This window comes from Hemicordylus capensis, chromosome 3 (assembly GCF_027244095.1).
Source record: "Hemicordylus capensis ecotype Gifberg chromosome 3, rHemCap1.1.pri, whole genome shotgun sequence".
Classification (NCBI taxonomy): domain Eukaryota; kingdom Metazoa; phylum Chordata; class Lepidosauria; order Squamata; family Cordylidae; genus Hemicordylus; species Hemicordylus capensis.
The window spans coordinates 121452503-121470454 of NC_069659.1; the positions used below are offsets into that span (position 1 = coordinate 121452503).

Sequence of the window (17952 nt, forward strand, 5' to 3'; positions counted from 1 at the left end):
TCAGGGAGAGCGAATCACAAAGCTCCAGAGGCCAGAACAATACATCCCAGTCACTGGATACCCCACAACGCACCACATGACATGTATGATGCATTGGGGGATTTTCCCAGGATACAGGCACTCTAGGCGCCTATCTCTGTGTCTGCTGGGGCTGAAAGTTTTCCCAGCAAACACATGATCCCAGAGACCAGGATAAGAGCTTGCCCAAGCCATTAATCCTGGCTAGGAACCAGTTTTAAAAGTGGGGCTAGGCAGTGCTGCACCAATGGGATCAGGCCAATTTCGGCGCAGCCTAACTCAGGCTGGGTTTCCATAGCCTGAGTTAGGGTGCGTGAGTGAGCCAGTCTCTTTATTTTATTTACAACCTAACTTTTCATGAATGTGTAAGGTGTATGGGTTTTTTAAATAGCTGACCATATTAATTTTATTTATACCAATATATGTTTATAAAAATAAACTAAACAATATCCAGACTAATGCTGCCTATGGCACAGCATTTTTGTCACATGAGGGTAACGATATTTGGCAGCCTCTCCCATCCCTCTGCAGCCCTCTGTGCCCCCTAAAAATGTTCTCCAATTCTGTGGAAATATTTTTGGGAGATGAGAGCTACAGACAAAAACAATCTCTCAGCTCATGCAATGGGAAAGCCTGTTCTGCAGTGTGGTGTTGGTCGGGATATCAGCCTAGCTCTGTGTAGAGGTTTTCTTCCTCCAACTTTGCAAGTTGTAGTAACATCTGCCTATGTCCAAACATTAATTCATTTACTTTATTTATTTAAAATATTTCTATACCGCCCAAAGCTTGCATCTCTAGGCCATTTACAATTACAATTATAAACATCACAATATTGCAGGCTTTCCCACCAATGATGGCTAATGCTTGGGTTAGGGATCTACACAGAACACTATTTGGGGACAGGGACCTACACACAACACTATTTTGTGGTAATTGTAAGTTGCATATTACAAAGCCAGATTGCAACTTTCAGCAGCTGCCGAACATTTAGCATAGCTCTACCCATAGAACTGACTTACTCTGAAGTCAAAGCTGACTTTCTGGCTTCAGGGTTACAAAAAGATATTGCTTTAAACTGTGTCTCAGGAATTTTTCTACATTCATTCAGCTCTTTGTATGAGTTCTTATTCTAACCTGCACAACAGATTTTCTCACACAAAGTGGCTGCACCTTTCCCCTATTAATTCTTGAATGGAATTATAAGGAGAACTCTTATGCTGAAGCTTGCCATATGCTTATACAACACAGCATGGCCCGTTGTCACTCCCACAAGTATAGTCGGTTTTTAGCAATTGCTGTGATCTCAGAAATGGCTGCTTGCCACTTCAGGCAAGATCTGTGTCCAGCCTGCTTCACACTGAATTTTCATTTTGTGATTCTATGAATCCCTATGCAGTAGGGAAGCAAGTGGCTTGGCTTCACTGAATGGTCTGTCAGTCAAAATGTTTCGTCCAATTTTCTGAATTCTGGTACAATAGCTGTCACTTTGTGAATTGCTTAAAGCTGTGGTCATAACTGCGGATTTATTCTTGATGTGATCCTTTATTCCAACTGAGTCATCTTAAAAATGTTTTACTCAGAAATAAAAGTTAAGTAAAGCATTTCATATAAGCATACATACCCCTGGGTTTCATTAAATACAATGAGAATGAATGTATGTTTGATCCACAGCTACCTTCATTGTATGGGACAAAACTACCTGGGTTTACTTCTTGTTATGCATCTGTTATGTTTCAGGTGTCCCTTTGAAACCCAGAAAGGAATTAAAGTTTACTGAACTTCAGTCTGGACAGCTGGAAGTTAAATGGTCTTCAAAATTCAATATCTCAATTGAACCTGTGCTCTATGTAGTACAAAGGAGATGGAACTATGGAATCCATCCTAGCGAAGATGATGCTACTAGTTGGCAAACCGTGGCACAGGTCAGTTCTTCCAGCACCACTTCCACTTTCAGAGTTTTCAGTTCCTCTCTCTGATTTATCAGTATTAATTTGTGTAATACTTGTGGTTGTGCCTGACCTCACTCTAACTTTATGCTGTAGGTTTTAGAGCAGTAGCTAGGCTGTGGCAGCAAAACTGTGGGATAGAACATTACTAATTCCATTTTACAAATTGTGAACTGAAGAAGAGTATAAAGAAAAAGCTTTCCTTAGGATAGGTCTAAATCTAGGTATAGTTCTCTAGGCTACAGTAGAACGTCCTGCTCCAGGAAGTCTACTTGGTTTCCTTCTGTTGCCATTTTGAATCGTTTAGAACTTTTTGTTTCTCTGTGTTTTTGCTCCCTTCTCTGGCTTTGGCTCTTTGGTTCCACCCCCTTTCCCCCACTCCTGGTTCTTGGTTTTAATTTTATATTATTTTATGTTCTTTTTGATGTCTCTATTGATCTGTTGTGAATTGTGTCAGTTGCCAGGAACAAAAACATAAGAGATAAGAAACAAATATGTAAGCAACAAATACATATGCTTGGCTGTTCATATTTAATAAGCTTTGCTTGTTATTCACACTTTTCAAAAAAAGGATAAAATGATTGGCTCATATGCATTACTACCTCACAACTGGGCGGGCAGGCGGTGGGGGGAAGGTAGGGTTTCACCTACCTTCTCCCAGGCAATGGTTGAATCTCTTCGGCATGCCACCATGCACCCACACGATCCGCTCTGCATGGAGCAGCGTGGATCCCTGGAGGCTGGGACTTGTCACGGAACCCTGAAGGCCAGGACTTGACAAGCATGGTGCATTGGGGAATTCCCCAGGTGTCGGGTGCTCTAGATGTCAGACTCTGTGATTGCGTGGGCTGTGTGTAGCCCGAACATACACACAACACCATACCTGGGGTGAAAAGTTCTAGAAAACAAACTACAAAATATTATTAATTCTATGAAATAATTCACACAGATCCAACCTGTATGGATGACTCATAAGTTTGCAAGGATATGAAAAATGGAAAAAAGAATCAAAACCCCTCTCCTCATTGTATTCCTGTTTTCTAATTAAACAAAACAAACAGGCATGCAATAACAAGACATAAAACTCAAAGGAAAAGAAGTCTCTGTGTTACTCCTGTTTTTCTCTGCAGACCACAGATGAGAGAATACAATTGTCTGACATCAGGCCTAGCAGGTGGTATCAGTTTAGAGTGGCTGCCACTAATGTACATGGAACAAGAGGCTTCACAGCTCCCAGCAAGCACTTCCGCTCTTCAAAAGGTTAGTGTTTAATTTTCTGCACCCCAAGTCAGATCAGACTCAGATGCAACCCAATCCTCTTGATATTTCTGTGCTACATTTTCAACAGGTAGCTTTTCTGTACTTAGCCATTAGTCTTATGAATGAGAAGGGGTTTTTGTTTTGTTTTTTGATAGTTACCACATACATTAAAGGTTAAAGATGCCATTGATGTCTTGTCCTTTGAGGGATCATACAATGAATAGGTCTTTTTCAGATTTCTTTCAACATTGGTAATAACAGCTGAGTTTCTGCTGTGCTTGTGACACTGGACATCAAACATTAAAAGATCTGAGACTCTCTCAACAAAATGTTGTGACAATTTTTTTTGGTCTTAACAGAAATATATTCCTCAAGATATTTGCTCATTCGGACAAAGCAAAATATAGTTTGGTTATATCGAAGCTTGTATGCCACTAGTTACTCTGACTACTTGTCATTTTTAAGAAAATAGGGAATAATTTATATACATCAATAATTTTATCTGTCCCTGTTTGGTTTGTGTATAGACTGGACAGCATTTCTGTCTCACCATTCCATATGTTTTCCAGTCACATCTCAGGATTTTAGAATGTTTTCATGCAAAGTGCCAGAAAAATTCAGAATAGAGCATTTTGTTTTTCTTGGAAAATGTATGTATGTTTTTAAAAAGTCTTAATTTCATATGCTTTTTTAAAAATGCAAAGAATTACCTTTGCTGCTTTAAACCAAAGGTTAGTCCATGACAGAAGTCTTTCAGATTTGCCTAGGTAACTCATAAGCAAAACACCAAAGAAGAAATACTTCTGTTTATGGATAAATGATACCTTAATGTTTATCAAAAAATTGTAATCCAAACATGTGTATGAAATACCTACACAATTCATAGTGACAACTACACAAATCTTTTATATAAAGGCAATAGGTATCTTGTGCAAAAGCCCATGTATTCCATTATGATGGTAGGTGATAGACAGATACATGCTATAATGCTTTTGGAAATATGAAAAATTGATGTCCACAGCTTTATTGAAATGGACATAAAACAGTAAGTAAACAGTGGCTTCGTGCAGGTAGCAGGATGGCATGGGTAACTAGCTAGCAACCAATGGGGGACTGGGCGAAATCTCAGGATAAAACCTCAGGCCGAAACCACAGGATAAAAACAATAAATAGATTAAAATTAATTTTAATTAAAAGCCTGAGAAAATAGGTATGTCTTAAGGATCTTTTTAAATGCTATCAGAGATGGAGAAGCTCATATTTTGACAGGGAGTGCATTCCAAAGCCCTGGAGGAGCCACAGAATGTCTGGTCCTGAACTGGCGGCAACCATAACTGGACCTCTCCAGATGATCTTAGTAGGTGGCATGGTACATGACAAAGAAGGCACTCTCTTAAATATCCTGGACCTAAGCCATTCAGGGTTTTATAGGTAATGACCAGCACATTATCTTTTGCATGGAAATATATCCCAGAGATATTCCCCTAAGGGGAATATCTTACAGTGCTCACATATCGTCTCCCATTCAAATGCAACCAGGGTAGACCCTGCTTAGCTAAGGAGACAAGTCATACTTGCTTCCATAAATCTCCCACCTAAAAGCCAGTTTGAAATTGATCTAGATAATCAGTTTCCTCCAGGGTACTTTCCAGATTAGAACCTCTCTGAAGTGTGCTTCCGCACTTCTTGTATATGCTGTCAGCAGGGTGCCATTCACATTTACGATGCCTTGTTTCGAATTTTATTGCTGTGATTTATTGCTATAACATTGTGACGTACTATTAGTACTATAACATACTATTTTAGAGTATGTACTTTTTGACCAGATTAGTACCCATATTTAAGAAGGGTAATTGAAGTGTTCCTTCGAATTATAGGCAAATAAGCATGCTTGTTGTTATAGCTAAACATTTGTTAAGTATCCTCAAGGGATTAAGGATTGCTGAATAAAATCTTTGATTAAAAGCTAGCTGGATTCTCTGATTGACTATTTAATTTACAAATATGTTGAGATAAAGAAGACTCTTCTATAACCTTTGTCCCTGCTAACTGGGCAAAGAGGCACCTTTTACCGTGGTGATTCTCTTTATTTGGCAGGGGGAGAGTAACTGGCCCTATCCACCCCCAGCACAGTACTTCCAGTGACTGTTGCTGGTGTGTGTCTTATGTTTCTTTTTAGAATGTGAGCCCTTTGGGGACAGGGAACCATCTTATTTGTTATTTCTCTTTGTAAACCGACCTGAGTCATTTTTGGAAGGGCAGTATAGAAATCGAAGAATTATTATTATTATTATTATTATTATTATTATTATTATTTGTAAATCTAAAAGATGTATTGAATATGATCAACAGAGAAGTTGTAGGATAAACTTGGTAAAACAATTATAGATTTTATTCTTACTAACAAAGGCTTTTTATACAGATATCAGCTTTAAAGGCCTGAACCAGTTTTACTGGTTCCATGAAAACTTGTCTCTTGACAAACAGCGAAGTGAAACATGACTATGTTCTAGCCCCCTTTTTATTTTAACATATTAATTCATGATTCTAAACAATCACGACTCATTTAGAAGTCATGGTTTCTTTTTATGTATGAACCAGACCCTGCTCATTAACCATGGTTTGTTTGGCAAACAAATCAGGAAGGCGCTACATACGATCCGTGTGTATAGCCGGAAGGAGGTTTGCGAGGAGAGTGGGTTTGATCCGCTCTCCCCACAGACGATCAGGGAGCCCTCCCTGGGCAGCTGGATCGGCCACCCAGCTTACTACTGGCTCTGTCACGGAGCCAGTTGGGGCAGTGGGGTTCGGGGGCCTCCTGGGCCCCAGGAGTCCCATAGGGCACCGCACGAGTACACAGTGCCTTTTGGGGAACTTCCTGATGCTGGGAGGCTTGTAGTCATTGTGGTGCGGAGTCATTGCAGCTTCCTGATTAGGAGGCTGCTTGTGAGTAATTGCAGTGCAGAGCCACGCCACAGTGACACATGATCCAGGAACCTGCTTTTTGGGCGCTCCTGGGCCCCAAACCCGGGTTAAGTGGCAGGCTACCCAAGAGGGTTTGCTGCCATGCTGCAACCAGGAGCCACATGGCTCCCAGCGGTTCTCATGTGCAGTGGAAACTGGGCTGGCTTCCACTTTGCATGAGAATAACCTCAGGATCTGAAACTAGTTTTGAAGTGAGTTTGCAAACCATGGTTAGTTTAACTGTGATTTTTGTGTCTGAATTTACAAATAATTGATCAACCACATTTCTATTCCTTGCACCATTGCAAGGACATGAAATGACGATCTTATGAAACTGGCTTGTTAGCAGATGGAAAACAAAAGCAGGTAATAATAGTTTGTCTTTTGTACTATGTTTGAGCTTTACATCTGAATCCAGTCATTGTAGCTATCTTATGACGATTCACGGGTAGAAATGGTTAGTATTTATACTACCGTATGCAGACAACATGGTGCTTCTGTCACATGGTGCTTCCAAAAATAGGTCTGTGTGCACTGCTACTATTATTTAGTATTTATTAAACATAATACAATGAGAGAAAAGTCAGCATTTCTACAAACAGATCTGGAGCATAGGTGGCACCTTAATTCCTACCAGGTAGAATGAGATGAGTGGTTATTTACTTACATAGATTTATAAATTGCCCTTTTTTCATGATCTCAGGGTAGTGCACAACATATTAAATATACAATAAAAACAATTTAAAACACCATAAAATTAGGGGAAACAGCAGCTGTAAAACTACAAATTTTTATTATTATTTCTGGTTTACACAGACAGGTGTTATTGACTGGTTTGTTTTATCCAGACATCGAGTCCTTCCCAAGGACCTGGGATGCCAGAATTTTATTGTCAATTGTTATAGATATTGTCGCAGAATATAGGCTGTTCCCAGTAAAGCTGCTTTTTGTAATTGGCTGATGGTTATTTCTGTGGCCCCTATGGTGTTGAGGTGCTCTTCGAGGTCTTTTGGAACTGCACGCAGGGCGCCAATTACCACTGGGATTATTTTGGTCTTCTTCTGCCACAGCCTTTCAATTTCAATTTGTAGATCTTTGTATTTTGTGATTTTTTCTATTTCTTTTTCTTCTATTCTGCTATCCCCTGGTATTGCTATGTCGATTATTTTGTTTTTCTTTCTTCTCGACTACAGTTATATCTGGTGTATTGTGTGGCAGATGTTTGTCTGTTTGTAGTCGGAAGTCCCATAATATTTTTACATCTTCATTTTCTACAACTTTTTCAATTTTATGGTCCCACCAATGTTTGGCTACAGGTAGTTTGTATTTTTTGCAGATGTTCCAGTGTATCAACCCTGCTACTTTTTCATGCCTTTGTTTGTAGTTAGTCTGTGTGATCTTTTTACAACAGCTGATTAGGTGGTCCACGGTTTCATCTGCTTCTTTACAAAGGTGGCACTTGCTGTATATATGTATATTGCTCGCTGCAGTCTGCTATGTCCCACAGACCTAAATCTTGAGTACATTTCTGGATGCAATCTTTTATGCCTCTTGAAGCAGACTTTTGTGTAAATCTGAATCTGCACATGCGTCCTAGATTAAGGACTTGTGGTTGACAGACCGACAAGGCATGCATGTAAACGGAACTTATGGTTATTCACGGGTGGGTGGAATGCATGTGCTCCTCTGTTTACTCCCTTTCTGCACAAACTGTTGCAGAACAGCAATGGGAGCTTTCTTGCACAGCGCTCTCCCTTGCTCCTGAAGCTCTCTGTCACCAGAAGGTCCTCTCATCCCTGGAAGTTCTGTTTCAGGACTTCCTGCAACAGGAAGACATTCTTTGTATATCCTCAGGTAGGATCTGCCTTGCTGTCTGATTACACTTGAGGTAGACAAATGGAGAGAGTTTTTACTTACAGTTGATCTTGGTACATGTGTGCCTACAGTAGAGAATTGCTTTTAATAGCTGCCTTGATTTAGACTTTTAGCTACTGGAAAGTAAATGCAGGAGTACAGCATTTGTACAAGAATAAGATGAAATATACTGTAATGTATAGAATGAAAATAAAGTTGCCAAGTTTCCTTGAGTGCCAGCTCTGATATCACAATTTCTGTATACAAGTTTGACACCAATTTAAGTAAAGAACTGGTGGAGATGTCAGAAAAGTAATCTAAATAGAAATGTTAGACATGAGTTTGACACATGTACTTCTCAGCTTGGCAAGATGGCCTTTATGATAAGACAAGGATCCTTAGGTTTGATGGTTTGATACCAAACTGATAATAATTTATAATGTCAAAACTTGTCCATGAATCCTTTTAGTTTTCTCTGCAGTCCCTTTGTGTTGGTAGTGGAATTAAAGCAGACAGCATTGATTTCACAGGTTATAAGGGCCCATGCTGTACGTGATACACATACATGGAGTGTTAGTAAAACCAGAACAGACACCCAATTGTAGCAATAAAATGCTCTCTGTTGCTCCCATGAGAGCAATAAATGGTTAATATTGTTGCACAGCTGGTTTATGTATATCGGTTCCAGTGGGCAAAACCTATCCCTTTGCATGAGCTGTGAAACTACTTAGTAGCTGGAAACTTCTTTTTGTAGTTCAGGTTCAACAGACCTTTAAAGAGAGTTAAAACACTTTTTAAAAGAGTGGTGGGTGTTCCCATTTTAAATGAGAAGAGCAAAACACCCTTATTTGTAACATGTGAATTCTGAATTATACTATAGCTAAATCTACATTCTTACTTGAAAATGAGAATTCCAAATTCTTTTGTGCTTTTCTCTCTCGTATGAATTCACATTCTTGTCCATTATCACTTAAGTATTTTCATCCAGATGTGATGCATTTCAGTGACCATAAGAAGGCCAAGAATTCTCAGGGCAGCCTAGGTAGGCCAGGTTGCAAAGTGGTTCTGCTTTACATGACTAATAATATGTGTGTCTGCCTGCTAATGTGCCAAGACCCCACAGCTGGTCAGTGGCATAGAAAGCTGCCTATGAAATCTACTTATTAATCTCCCTGAAGAATCATCTGTGTCCTACTCTTAATTTGAATCAATTAATTTAAGTCTGCCAAGCTACCATGGGGCCTTTTGCCAGTAACTTCTGCACACCATTCCAATTCCAATTTAAAAGTATATCCGTTAATCAAATGAAGTGAAGTTATATCTACAGCCACCTCTAGCATAGCTCATATTTGTGAGATGTCTTTCTGCTAATGTGTAAGCATTATTTTGAAAGTTGACCACCTGTTTCTTACTGAGCATTGTAGTACACAATTGGGACAGTGAAAATATGGCTAATGATAAGAACCCAGCTATCAGGTGGAGGACAACTAGGGTGTGAAGCATTCTTATGTGTGCCATATAGATCAGATGTACCAAAAGCTTGATTTATTGGCCAAATTAGAGATGTGTACTAGATTTTGTATCTACAAATCTGCAGTTTTTTGTCAAGAGGAAATCAACAGTGCGATTTTATATCAAGGCCAGTTTATCAATCATGCATTATTTACAACATTTCAATCAATCATGATTTTGCTTTGTTATTAATATCTACCATTGATCTATATAGTAAAATAAAACTGAACTGCAGGCTCAACACAAAACTGTTTAGGTAATGTTTGGCTCTTATTTAGGTTTGTACTTAAACTGAGCAACTTTAATTTGCTAACAAAAATATCCTTGGCTTCAGTTTAGTGGGTGGAAGAGGAAATGAAGGCTCTTTGATGAAAAATGTAGATCAGAATAAAAGTAAAGTGTGCTGTCGAGTCAGTGTTGACTCCTGGCGGCTACAGAGCCCTGTGGGTTTTCTTTGGTAGAATACAGGAGAAGTTTACCATTTCTGATTCCCATGCAATATGAGATGGTGCCTTTCAGCATATTCCTATATCACTGCTGCCTGATATAGGTGTTACCCATAGTCTGGAAAAAATACCAGTGGGGATTCAAACCGGCAACCTCTGGCTTGCTAAGTCAAGTCATTTCTCCCCTGTGCCATTAGGTGGCTCATAGAGCAGAATACAAACCTGATTTTCAGCAGTGATTATTTCTGCTTGAGGACAAAAAAACAACACATAAGCATTTCTGGTGGGTACAACACAAATACTGTATTTGCATTGATTTGTGAGAATGTTATGAGTCTTGATCCCAAAAGGTTGTATTTTCTGGAAGTGGGAGGTCACTGTCAAATTGTTTAATCCAAATATTATTCACAATAAAGATACTTACATGAGCGAAATCAAAATATCTGTCTGTGTTTGCCTTAACTACGTAACTGAACACCAAGAAATGAATTATGAAAACACCTATTTGTCTGTAAAGATCTGAACAGCTTTATTTCTGTTTCTTCCACATAAAGTCAAGTGTGCCATCGGTGTCGACTCCTTGCGACCACAGAGCCATGTGGTTTTCTTTTGGTAGAATACAGGAGGGGTTTGCCATTGCCTCCTCCCACGCAGTATGAGATTATGCCTTTCAGCATCTTCCTATATTGCTGCTGCCCGATATAGGTGTTTCCCATAGTCTGGGAAACATACCAGTGGGGATTCAAACTGGCAGCCTCTGGATTGCTAATTGTCATTTCCCTGCTGCACCATTAGGTGGTTTTTCTTCCACATAAGATAGGGTATATTAAATAACCACCAATTAGGAAATAATGTGGGCAACAGTAGCACACAAACTCATATCATATAGTCCTGTTGCAAAACTTGTATTCAATGCAGGTGTGTCCATCTATTTTGGATGTAGAAGTGGTGAATCAAGGTGTGATAGCATGAAGTGATACACAGTAAGTCACTGAAATCCAAATTTTAAGTTTTGATGCACAAGTGTTTAGGATGGGGCTTACCAACAAATACAGCAGAACAAAATAAGAAATGATACCATGCTAATGGTATTGGCTATTTCAAATACATAGCCTTATACGTTGACACAAAAGTTTTTAGAGTGTAAAGGGTTATATGCCTCACAATTCCCTGGGATTGTCTCCTTTTAAACAAATGGCATTGATGAAACACTAGACTAGCTGTTGTTGCCAGATTAGTCCACCTCTTGTTAATGTTGCATCCTTTCCTATTGGAAGGCATAGCCTTGGCTATCCCAAAAATCACTCTATGCCTTGCCTTGCTTGCCTTCCCTTTTCTGCAGCCTGTGATGAAACAAAACCGGATATGCTGGGAAAGTGAAATGTCATACTGATAGCTTAGCTTCAGCAGAAGTGCAGACAATGAGGGGAAGTTAGCGGTAAGATACAGATGACTTCTCACTGCTCTTCGTAAGGAATACTATCTCTTGCCTCACTGCCCACTTTTATCTGATTTTCTTCTATATTAAATATACACAGTTTACACAGATGCTGCCAATTTGGATTGTGACCCAAAACAAAATTTAGGTTGCATTAGCTGGTAACAGAGCAATGGTAGCTTAAGCCTAAGTCAGTGCGAGCAGTGCTTCTCTTCCAAACCTTATTCCAGAAAAGGACCCTCAGCAACAACATGGAATTCAACTCTGCTGACTAGAGGGGGACAGAGATGAGACTCTAGAAACAGCATGCAGCATGATCTGCTAGCAGATGCTCCACTAACCTAAGTTGTCTCTTGCCTCTACCTGAGGCACGAGCACCATAATCCCACACTGTTGCCATGCCACAGTTTTCCAAGAAGTTTGGGTGGCGCAGAATGTGCGCAAGAATGTGATGGTGCAGCGGGAAAGCAGCTTGCCTAGGGAGCAAGAGGCCGTTAGTTCGAATCCCCGCCAGTGTGCTTTTCAGACTGTGCCTATAAAAGGTAAAGTGTACCGTCTAGACCACAGAGCCCTGTGGTTCTCTTTGGTAGAATCCAGGAGGGGTTTATCATTGCCATCTCCCGCACAGTATGAGATGATGTTTTTCAGCATCTTCCTATATTGCTGCTGCCCAATATAGATGTTTCCCATAGTCTGGGAAACATACCAGTGGGGATTTGAGCTGGCAGCCTCTGGCTTACTAATCAAGTCATTTCCCTGCTGCACCATTAAGTTGCTCAGACTTTGCCCAGTAAATATATATAGTCACCTATATCGGGCAGCAGCGATATAGGAAGGTGCTGGAGTCGGATGTTCACTTCAGTGATAACAGCAAAGGCATCCTCATACTGCACAAGAGGAAGGCAGTGATAAACCCCTCCTGTATTCTACCAAGAAAACCACATTTCTCTGTGGTTTCCAGGAGCTGACACCGACTCAATGGTATAATCTTCATCTTCTTGGGAATGTGTAGAGAAGAGTGGAAAATTACTTCTGCTAGCTCCACCTGGTACTACTGCCACTGCAGATGTTGCCTGTTGCCTTGATAAGGACTACAGATTTTTGTCAGCCAGTTCAACATAGTTTATTTTAATAACTGTGTATAGGTTGTAAGTCTGTTTTCTGAAGCAAACAAACATGAACTGAATTAAGTGAAACCTTATAAACATCTGTGAAACAACAGATATGTTTTGAGACGCTGTCGTGACCGATATCCTAACTAAAGCTACACGTGTGACTGCATGTGTGCAGTCAAAAAAGGCACATGCACAGCGATAGCATCCCTTCTTCTGAAGTGGGGGGTGGGGGTTCTCTCACAGGCAGGTGATTTTTGGCACACTCCCCTTCCCTACAATACGAAGACGTGTATACACACAATTGAAATTCATGCTTCACCACATCATACATAATTTCTTATTTCACATCTGCTAATCCTTAAACATGAAGCCATGTCCTCCTTAATAGTAATTGTGTCATCTTGTATACCATAAATGAGGAAAAAATTTTCAGTGAAATCATTTATCTTTAGGATTATCTGATGAACTTCATGTGCCTGGAAAGCTCATTTAGCATCTTTTTCACCATTACAAAGTGAATTGTGCATTAAATGAGCAAATGTCTGGTGTCAATTTGTTAATGCCCTATTTAAATACATCTAATTTTACTTCTGGCTTGAAATGAGGGTTCATTTGGTTTGCAGTTTGAGTAAAAATGTTTTTTTAAATAACATTTATGATTTAGTAACATACTGTAATGATTAACAGAGGTTTTATTCCAGCAAATAAAATTTTAAACCTAAAACTTATGCTTTTCTTTTCTGCACTATGAAACTAATTTTAATACAACTTACACAGCCTTTTCTGACCAACATTGGTTTTCCAACCAATGAACATTTTCTTCTAAATATTTTTTTTAATCTGAAGAAAAAAACCTTTCATTAAAGTCTGAGAATTTATAGCACCCTCATAAAACTACGATTTCCAAGATTCCATACTATTAAACTTGTTTTCAAATGTTTATGTCTGTTGTATAGATTTGACTTTAAGTCACGTACTCTAGATGTACTTTTGTCATCTCTAATATCATAATGCATTATTCCCCCCTCCCACCCCATTCACATTTTAAATGTACTGGGCCATGTTCAGGAAATTTCCATGGCATTCATTTATATTTCATTTAGCCCAACTGAAAGAAATTAGCAGTAACATTAGAACTCTTGATGTTTTAAAATGCTTATTGATTGGATATTTAGTAGTGAGCATTATTTCAAAAACACTGTAAGTATATTTCAGCATGACACAACAAGAGGACCCCCTCACTCATTTGTTGTGAATTCAGTCACTAGATCCACTTGTTGTTCAGGTGTTGGAGTGGTATTCAGTAGATGGGGTTGAGCGTAGTAACTAATGTTAGCAATTTTAGGTAGGCTCAGTGAGAAACGTCATTCTTGAGACAGTGAAATGATATGATGGTTTTGATATTCAGTTACTATTTATAGTTATGATACTCTGCTAGTATTTAAAGAAGAAATGATTTTAGATTTACCATATCAAAAAACTCTAAGTGAAATTTTGGCACACCGCAGTTATTTTTTCAGATACCCATGGGGTGCAGGCAGTTTAGAATACCCATGTTCCACCACACAACTGTCAGCCACTATTTTTATATATGCTAGATACAATTAACTAAAATGTATAGACGTAGACACATGTGAAGTTGTGAAGGCTTCTTTAACACACACACATAATAGAATGGTCCAATTATGTAAAGTTTTTACAACTTTTGACAAGAGGTGTGTAACTCCAGCTGGAGTCCGGGTCTGGAGCATTTATTTTCTGCAAACCATTTTAGTGATGTTTCTTGTAAATTGAAATATATATGAAGAGCCGTTGTTGCTAACTCACAATTTTCTAGATTCATTTTAAAGATCACTCTTGGTATTCAACCAGAGAGCTTTAAAATGTCAAGTTTAGCCTCATGGAGAAATTTTTAACCTGAAAATGGGGAAAATATGAGAATTTAATAAAACATTGGGGAACTTTTCTAAAATACCTTCCATTATGATCTTTATTCTCTGTCCAAGGATAGTATGTTCTTGGTTATTGGCTTTATTCTTTTATATATTGTGTTAGCATTATCTATATAAAATGGTATAGATAATTACACATGAGCATTCAATACATACAGTGTTCATGGGTTATGCTTTGTATTCCATTGTATGCAGAGAATGTTAACTAATGCAACTGTGTTTCACAAAGTATTTATCATAATGTAGTAAACAATGTGATTGTGCTATGTAAAACTAATTTGCATGATAGCTGGGTATGCAAATTTGTATACCCAAAATTTGTACCCAAAATGTTTGCAGACGCTACACAAAATACTATATTTTTGTGCATCTCACCGTTTGTTTGTTTGTTTGTTTGTTTGTTTGTTTTTGGTCATTAGACCCATCTGCGCCACCTGCCCCATCTAATCTCCGGATTTCCAACTCTACTGTGAACAGTGATGGAAGCGTAAGTGTAAGGATTGTTTGGGATCTCCCAGAGGAACCTGATATTCCAGTCCATCACTACAAAGTCTTCTGGAGCTGGACGGTCCACAGCAAGGCACTCATTCCAACTAAGAAGAAGAGAAGGAAGACTACTGATGGGGTAAAAAGGGGAAAAAGTGGGGGTGGGGGTTGTAAATAGGTAGGATGGTGGTTAAAGATACCACCATCGTTTTTTAAGCTTCCTTTTGGCCTTGTAGTATGAAGCTATTTACATCCATAAAGGAAATTTTTTAATAAGACAAATAAATTAGTTCATTCAGAAGTCAGGTATGTAAAAAATGATAAGCAGCTGAAGTTTATTAAGCAAGAAGCCTATGAACTGATAGCTTATCTAATTTTATTTTAATTCAGATAATTATTTTTTTATTAAGAACATAAGGATGGCCCTTCTGGATTAGGCTTGAAGCCTATCTAGTCCTGCATCCTGTTTCCCACAGTGGCCCACCAGATGCCCCCGAGAAGCTTACAGGCAGGGGGTGAGGGCTTGCCCCCTCTCCTGCCATTGCTCCAGCAGCTGGTATTTAGCAACATCTTGCTTCTGAGGCTGGAGGTGGCCTATAGCCACCAGACTAGTAGCCATTGATAGACCTGCCCTCCCAAGTCTAAGCCACTTTTAAAGCCTTCCAAGCTAGTGGAAATCACCACATCATGTGGCAGAGAATTTCATAAGTTAATAGTGAATTCCATAAGTCTGCTCTTCTTTTTCCATAAGTTAATTATTCTGATCTTCTTTTTTAAAAGACCAACACACACATATGCACAGAATAGCAATCTAGTCATGACATTTTTAGAATATCAGACCACAGAGCTTAAGAGTCTTTTGGAATAAAAGAAAAATGTTTTACCTTGGCATCTGCCTAACTCTTGTATTTGGCAAAAAAGCGGGATGCATGCCTATTAGGAGAAATAGGATAGAAAAACACCATGCAAAGGTAATAGTTGCTATTTCCCTAATAGAATACAATTGTGTTCCCTGATATGTAAACTGCCTTCTGTTATATTTAAACTATAGCATTTGTTAGCAACAGAAAAACAAACAGTACAAGCTATTCTCCAGGCCCATTTATACCATTGCTAGCTAGAAAAACTAGGGATCCTGTGTTATACTTTAGAATAACAATAAAGAATCTTTGGTACCCCTAATGCACAATGCATGTTATGGTAAATGTTTTCATAGCTGAGACCCACTTTTTCAGATGTTTTGGTGGTGTGGAAAGTTTGGTTTGCTCTGTGTGACCAAAATACAAAATAAATAAATAAATAAATACAACAGTACATATGAACCAGACCTTTGCTTACCATAGATGAATTCAAATTCAGTTAGATTAGATGTGTGCTACTATATCCATAAGTTGCATCAAACACAAAGTAACTAGTCTTTAGGCTGCATAGCTGCAAAGACAAGATCAACACTTTGGGAAGAACACATATTTTCTGTAGTGAGCAAGCTTAGCTATTTCCCGTACTGATATAGCCCATGCAGTAGTATCATTTGTGTACAGGAGACAAATTTTGCTAATCCAGAAGAGGAGGAGAGATGCTTCTAGTTGCTTCAGCACAAAGTTATAAATATAACTATAGCAATATCCTATTTTCCCCCTGACATTTCTGATCCAATGCATCATGATATGAGCCCAATAGGACTTCTTGTTGGATCAGTGTAATTTTGTGATATAAATACTTCTTAGCTATAATATTTGAAACTAGCTGCGCTGGACACAAAGCATCTGCACCTCCGGCCGGCTGGCCCACCCAGCCTCCACCACCTGTGGTGTTCTGGCCGGCCGGCTAGTCCACTTCTCCGCCCACTTCTCTGCCCCACCACTGCTTTCTGGCTGGTGGGCCGGCCGACCCACTTCTTCTTCCCCCTGCCCGGCAAACGCCCCCACCCCCCGCTTTCCAGCCAGCCAGCCTGCTTCTTCTCCTCCCCCGCCCACTTCTCCCCCCCCCACTGCTTTCTAGCTGGCGGGCTCCCTGTTCTCTTCGCCTCCCCATTTTCTTCACCGGCTGCTAACGCAGCTGCCATTTTCTTCCCTCCCACCCATCCCGTGGCTAGCCTATCTGGCAGGTCTCCAAACTCACAGGGATGCCTTTGTATCTATATATTTAATTTTATAAGACATACCTGTGACTAATCCCATGCATTGCAGCTCTTGTGAGAGTCAGGAGAGCTGCCAGATAGGTAAGTAATAATTAAGTAATCAAACAGAATCCTAAGGACTTTTACATGGGGTGGGGGAATCAAAGGAGAAGGTTTTTCCCTCGAAAACTAGGTGATCTTGCTTCATGAATGCTTGTATGTGTAAACAAGTTCAGGAGTGCACAGCTTCTGAATTGCTTAAGGAGGCTTCTCTTACCCTAATGAAGATCATGTGAAATGCCCTATTGTTTTAATTTCTGTCTTAGGTTCATTTGACAGAACAAGGAAATGCTGAAGTAGAAGTGTTGTAGAAAATACATTACTGGTGTGTGTGTGTGTGTGTATGTATGGGGGAGAGAGAGAGAGAGATTAATGGGTCTGCATGGAAGAGTGGTAGTAACCACCCTTCTTGACTATGCTTTACTCAAAGTGGGGAAATTAGCATCCCCACTAATGGGTGCAGACCAGCTAACGGCTATATGAACTTTAAAGTATTTCAGGAAAGTTGGTTGTGACATGGACGTGTTGGAAAGCACAAAACAGATTAGACACATGCCTTGAAAACAAAGAGTTGTTTTATTGAGGGATAATGGGGTACAGAACATGAAAAGAGGATAGTTAAGTAAGAGATTAGCACCTGGTGATGTCACTAATGACGGTCTTCCCCTAATTGGGTTGGCTGATTCTCTGGAAATGGCTCAGGATAGTGATGTGCATGAATCAAATTTTGCAATTTGAGTTAGAATCCAATCTGTTCAAAACAGGGTTGATTCAAATCGATT

At 39.4% G+C, this 17952-nt stretch overlaps 1 protein-coding gene across 1 annotated transcript in view; it reads left to right on the forward strand.

The window, feature by feature from the left end:
- Positions 1-17952, forward strand: part of ANOS1 (anosmin 1) — a 144473-nt gene that overhangs the window by 89075 nt on the left and 37446 nt on the right. Inside the window, exons 5-7 of the mRNA XM_053309850.1 lie at positions 1756-1940; positions 3095-3224; positions 14925-15130. Of these exons, the coding sequence (XP_053165825.1) occupies positions 1756-1940; positions 3095-3224; positions 14925-15130 (521 nt within the window). The remainder of the gene's footprint in view (positions 1-1755; positions 1941-3094; positions 3225-14924; positions 15131-17952) is intronic.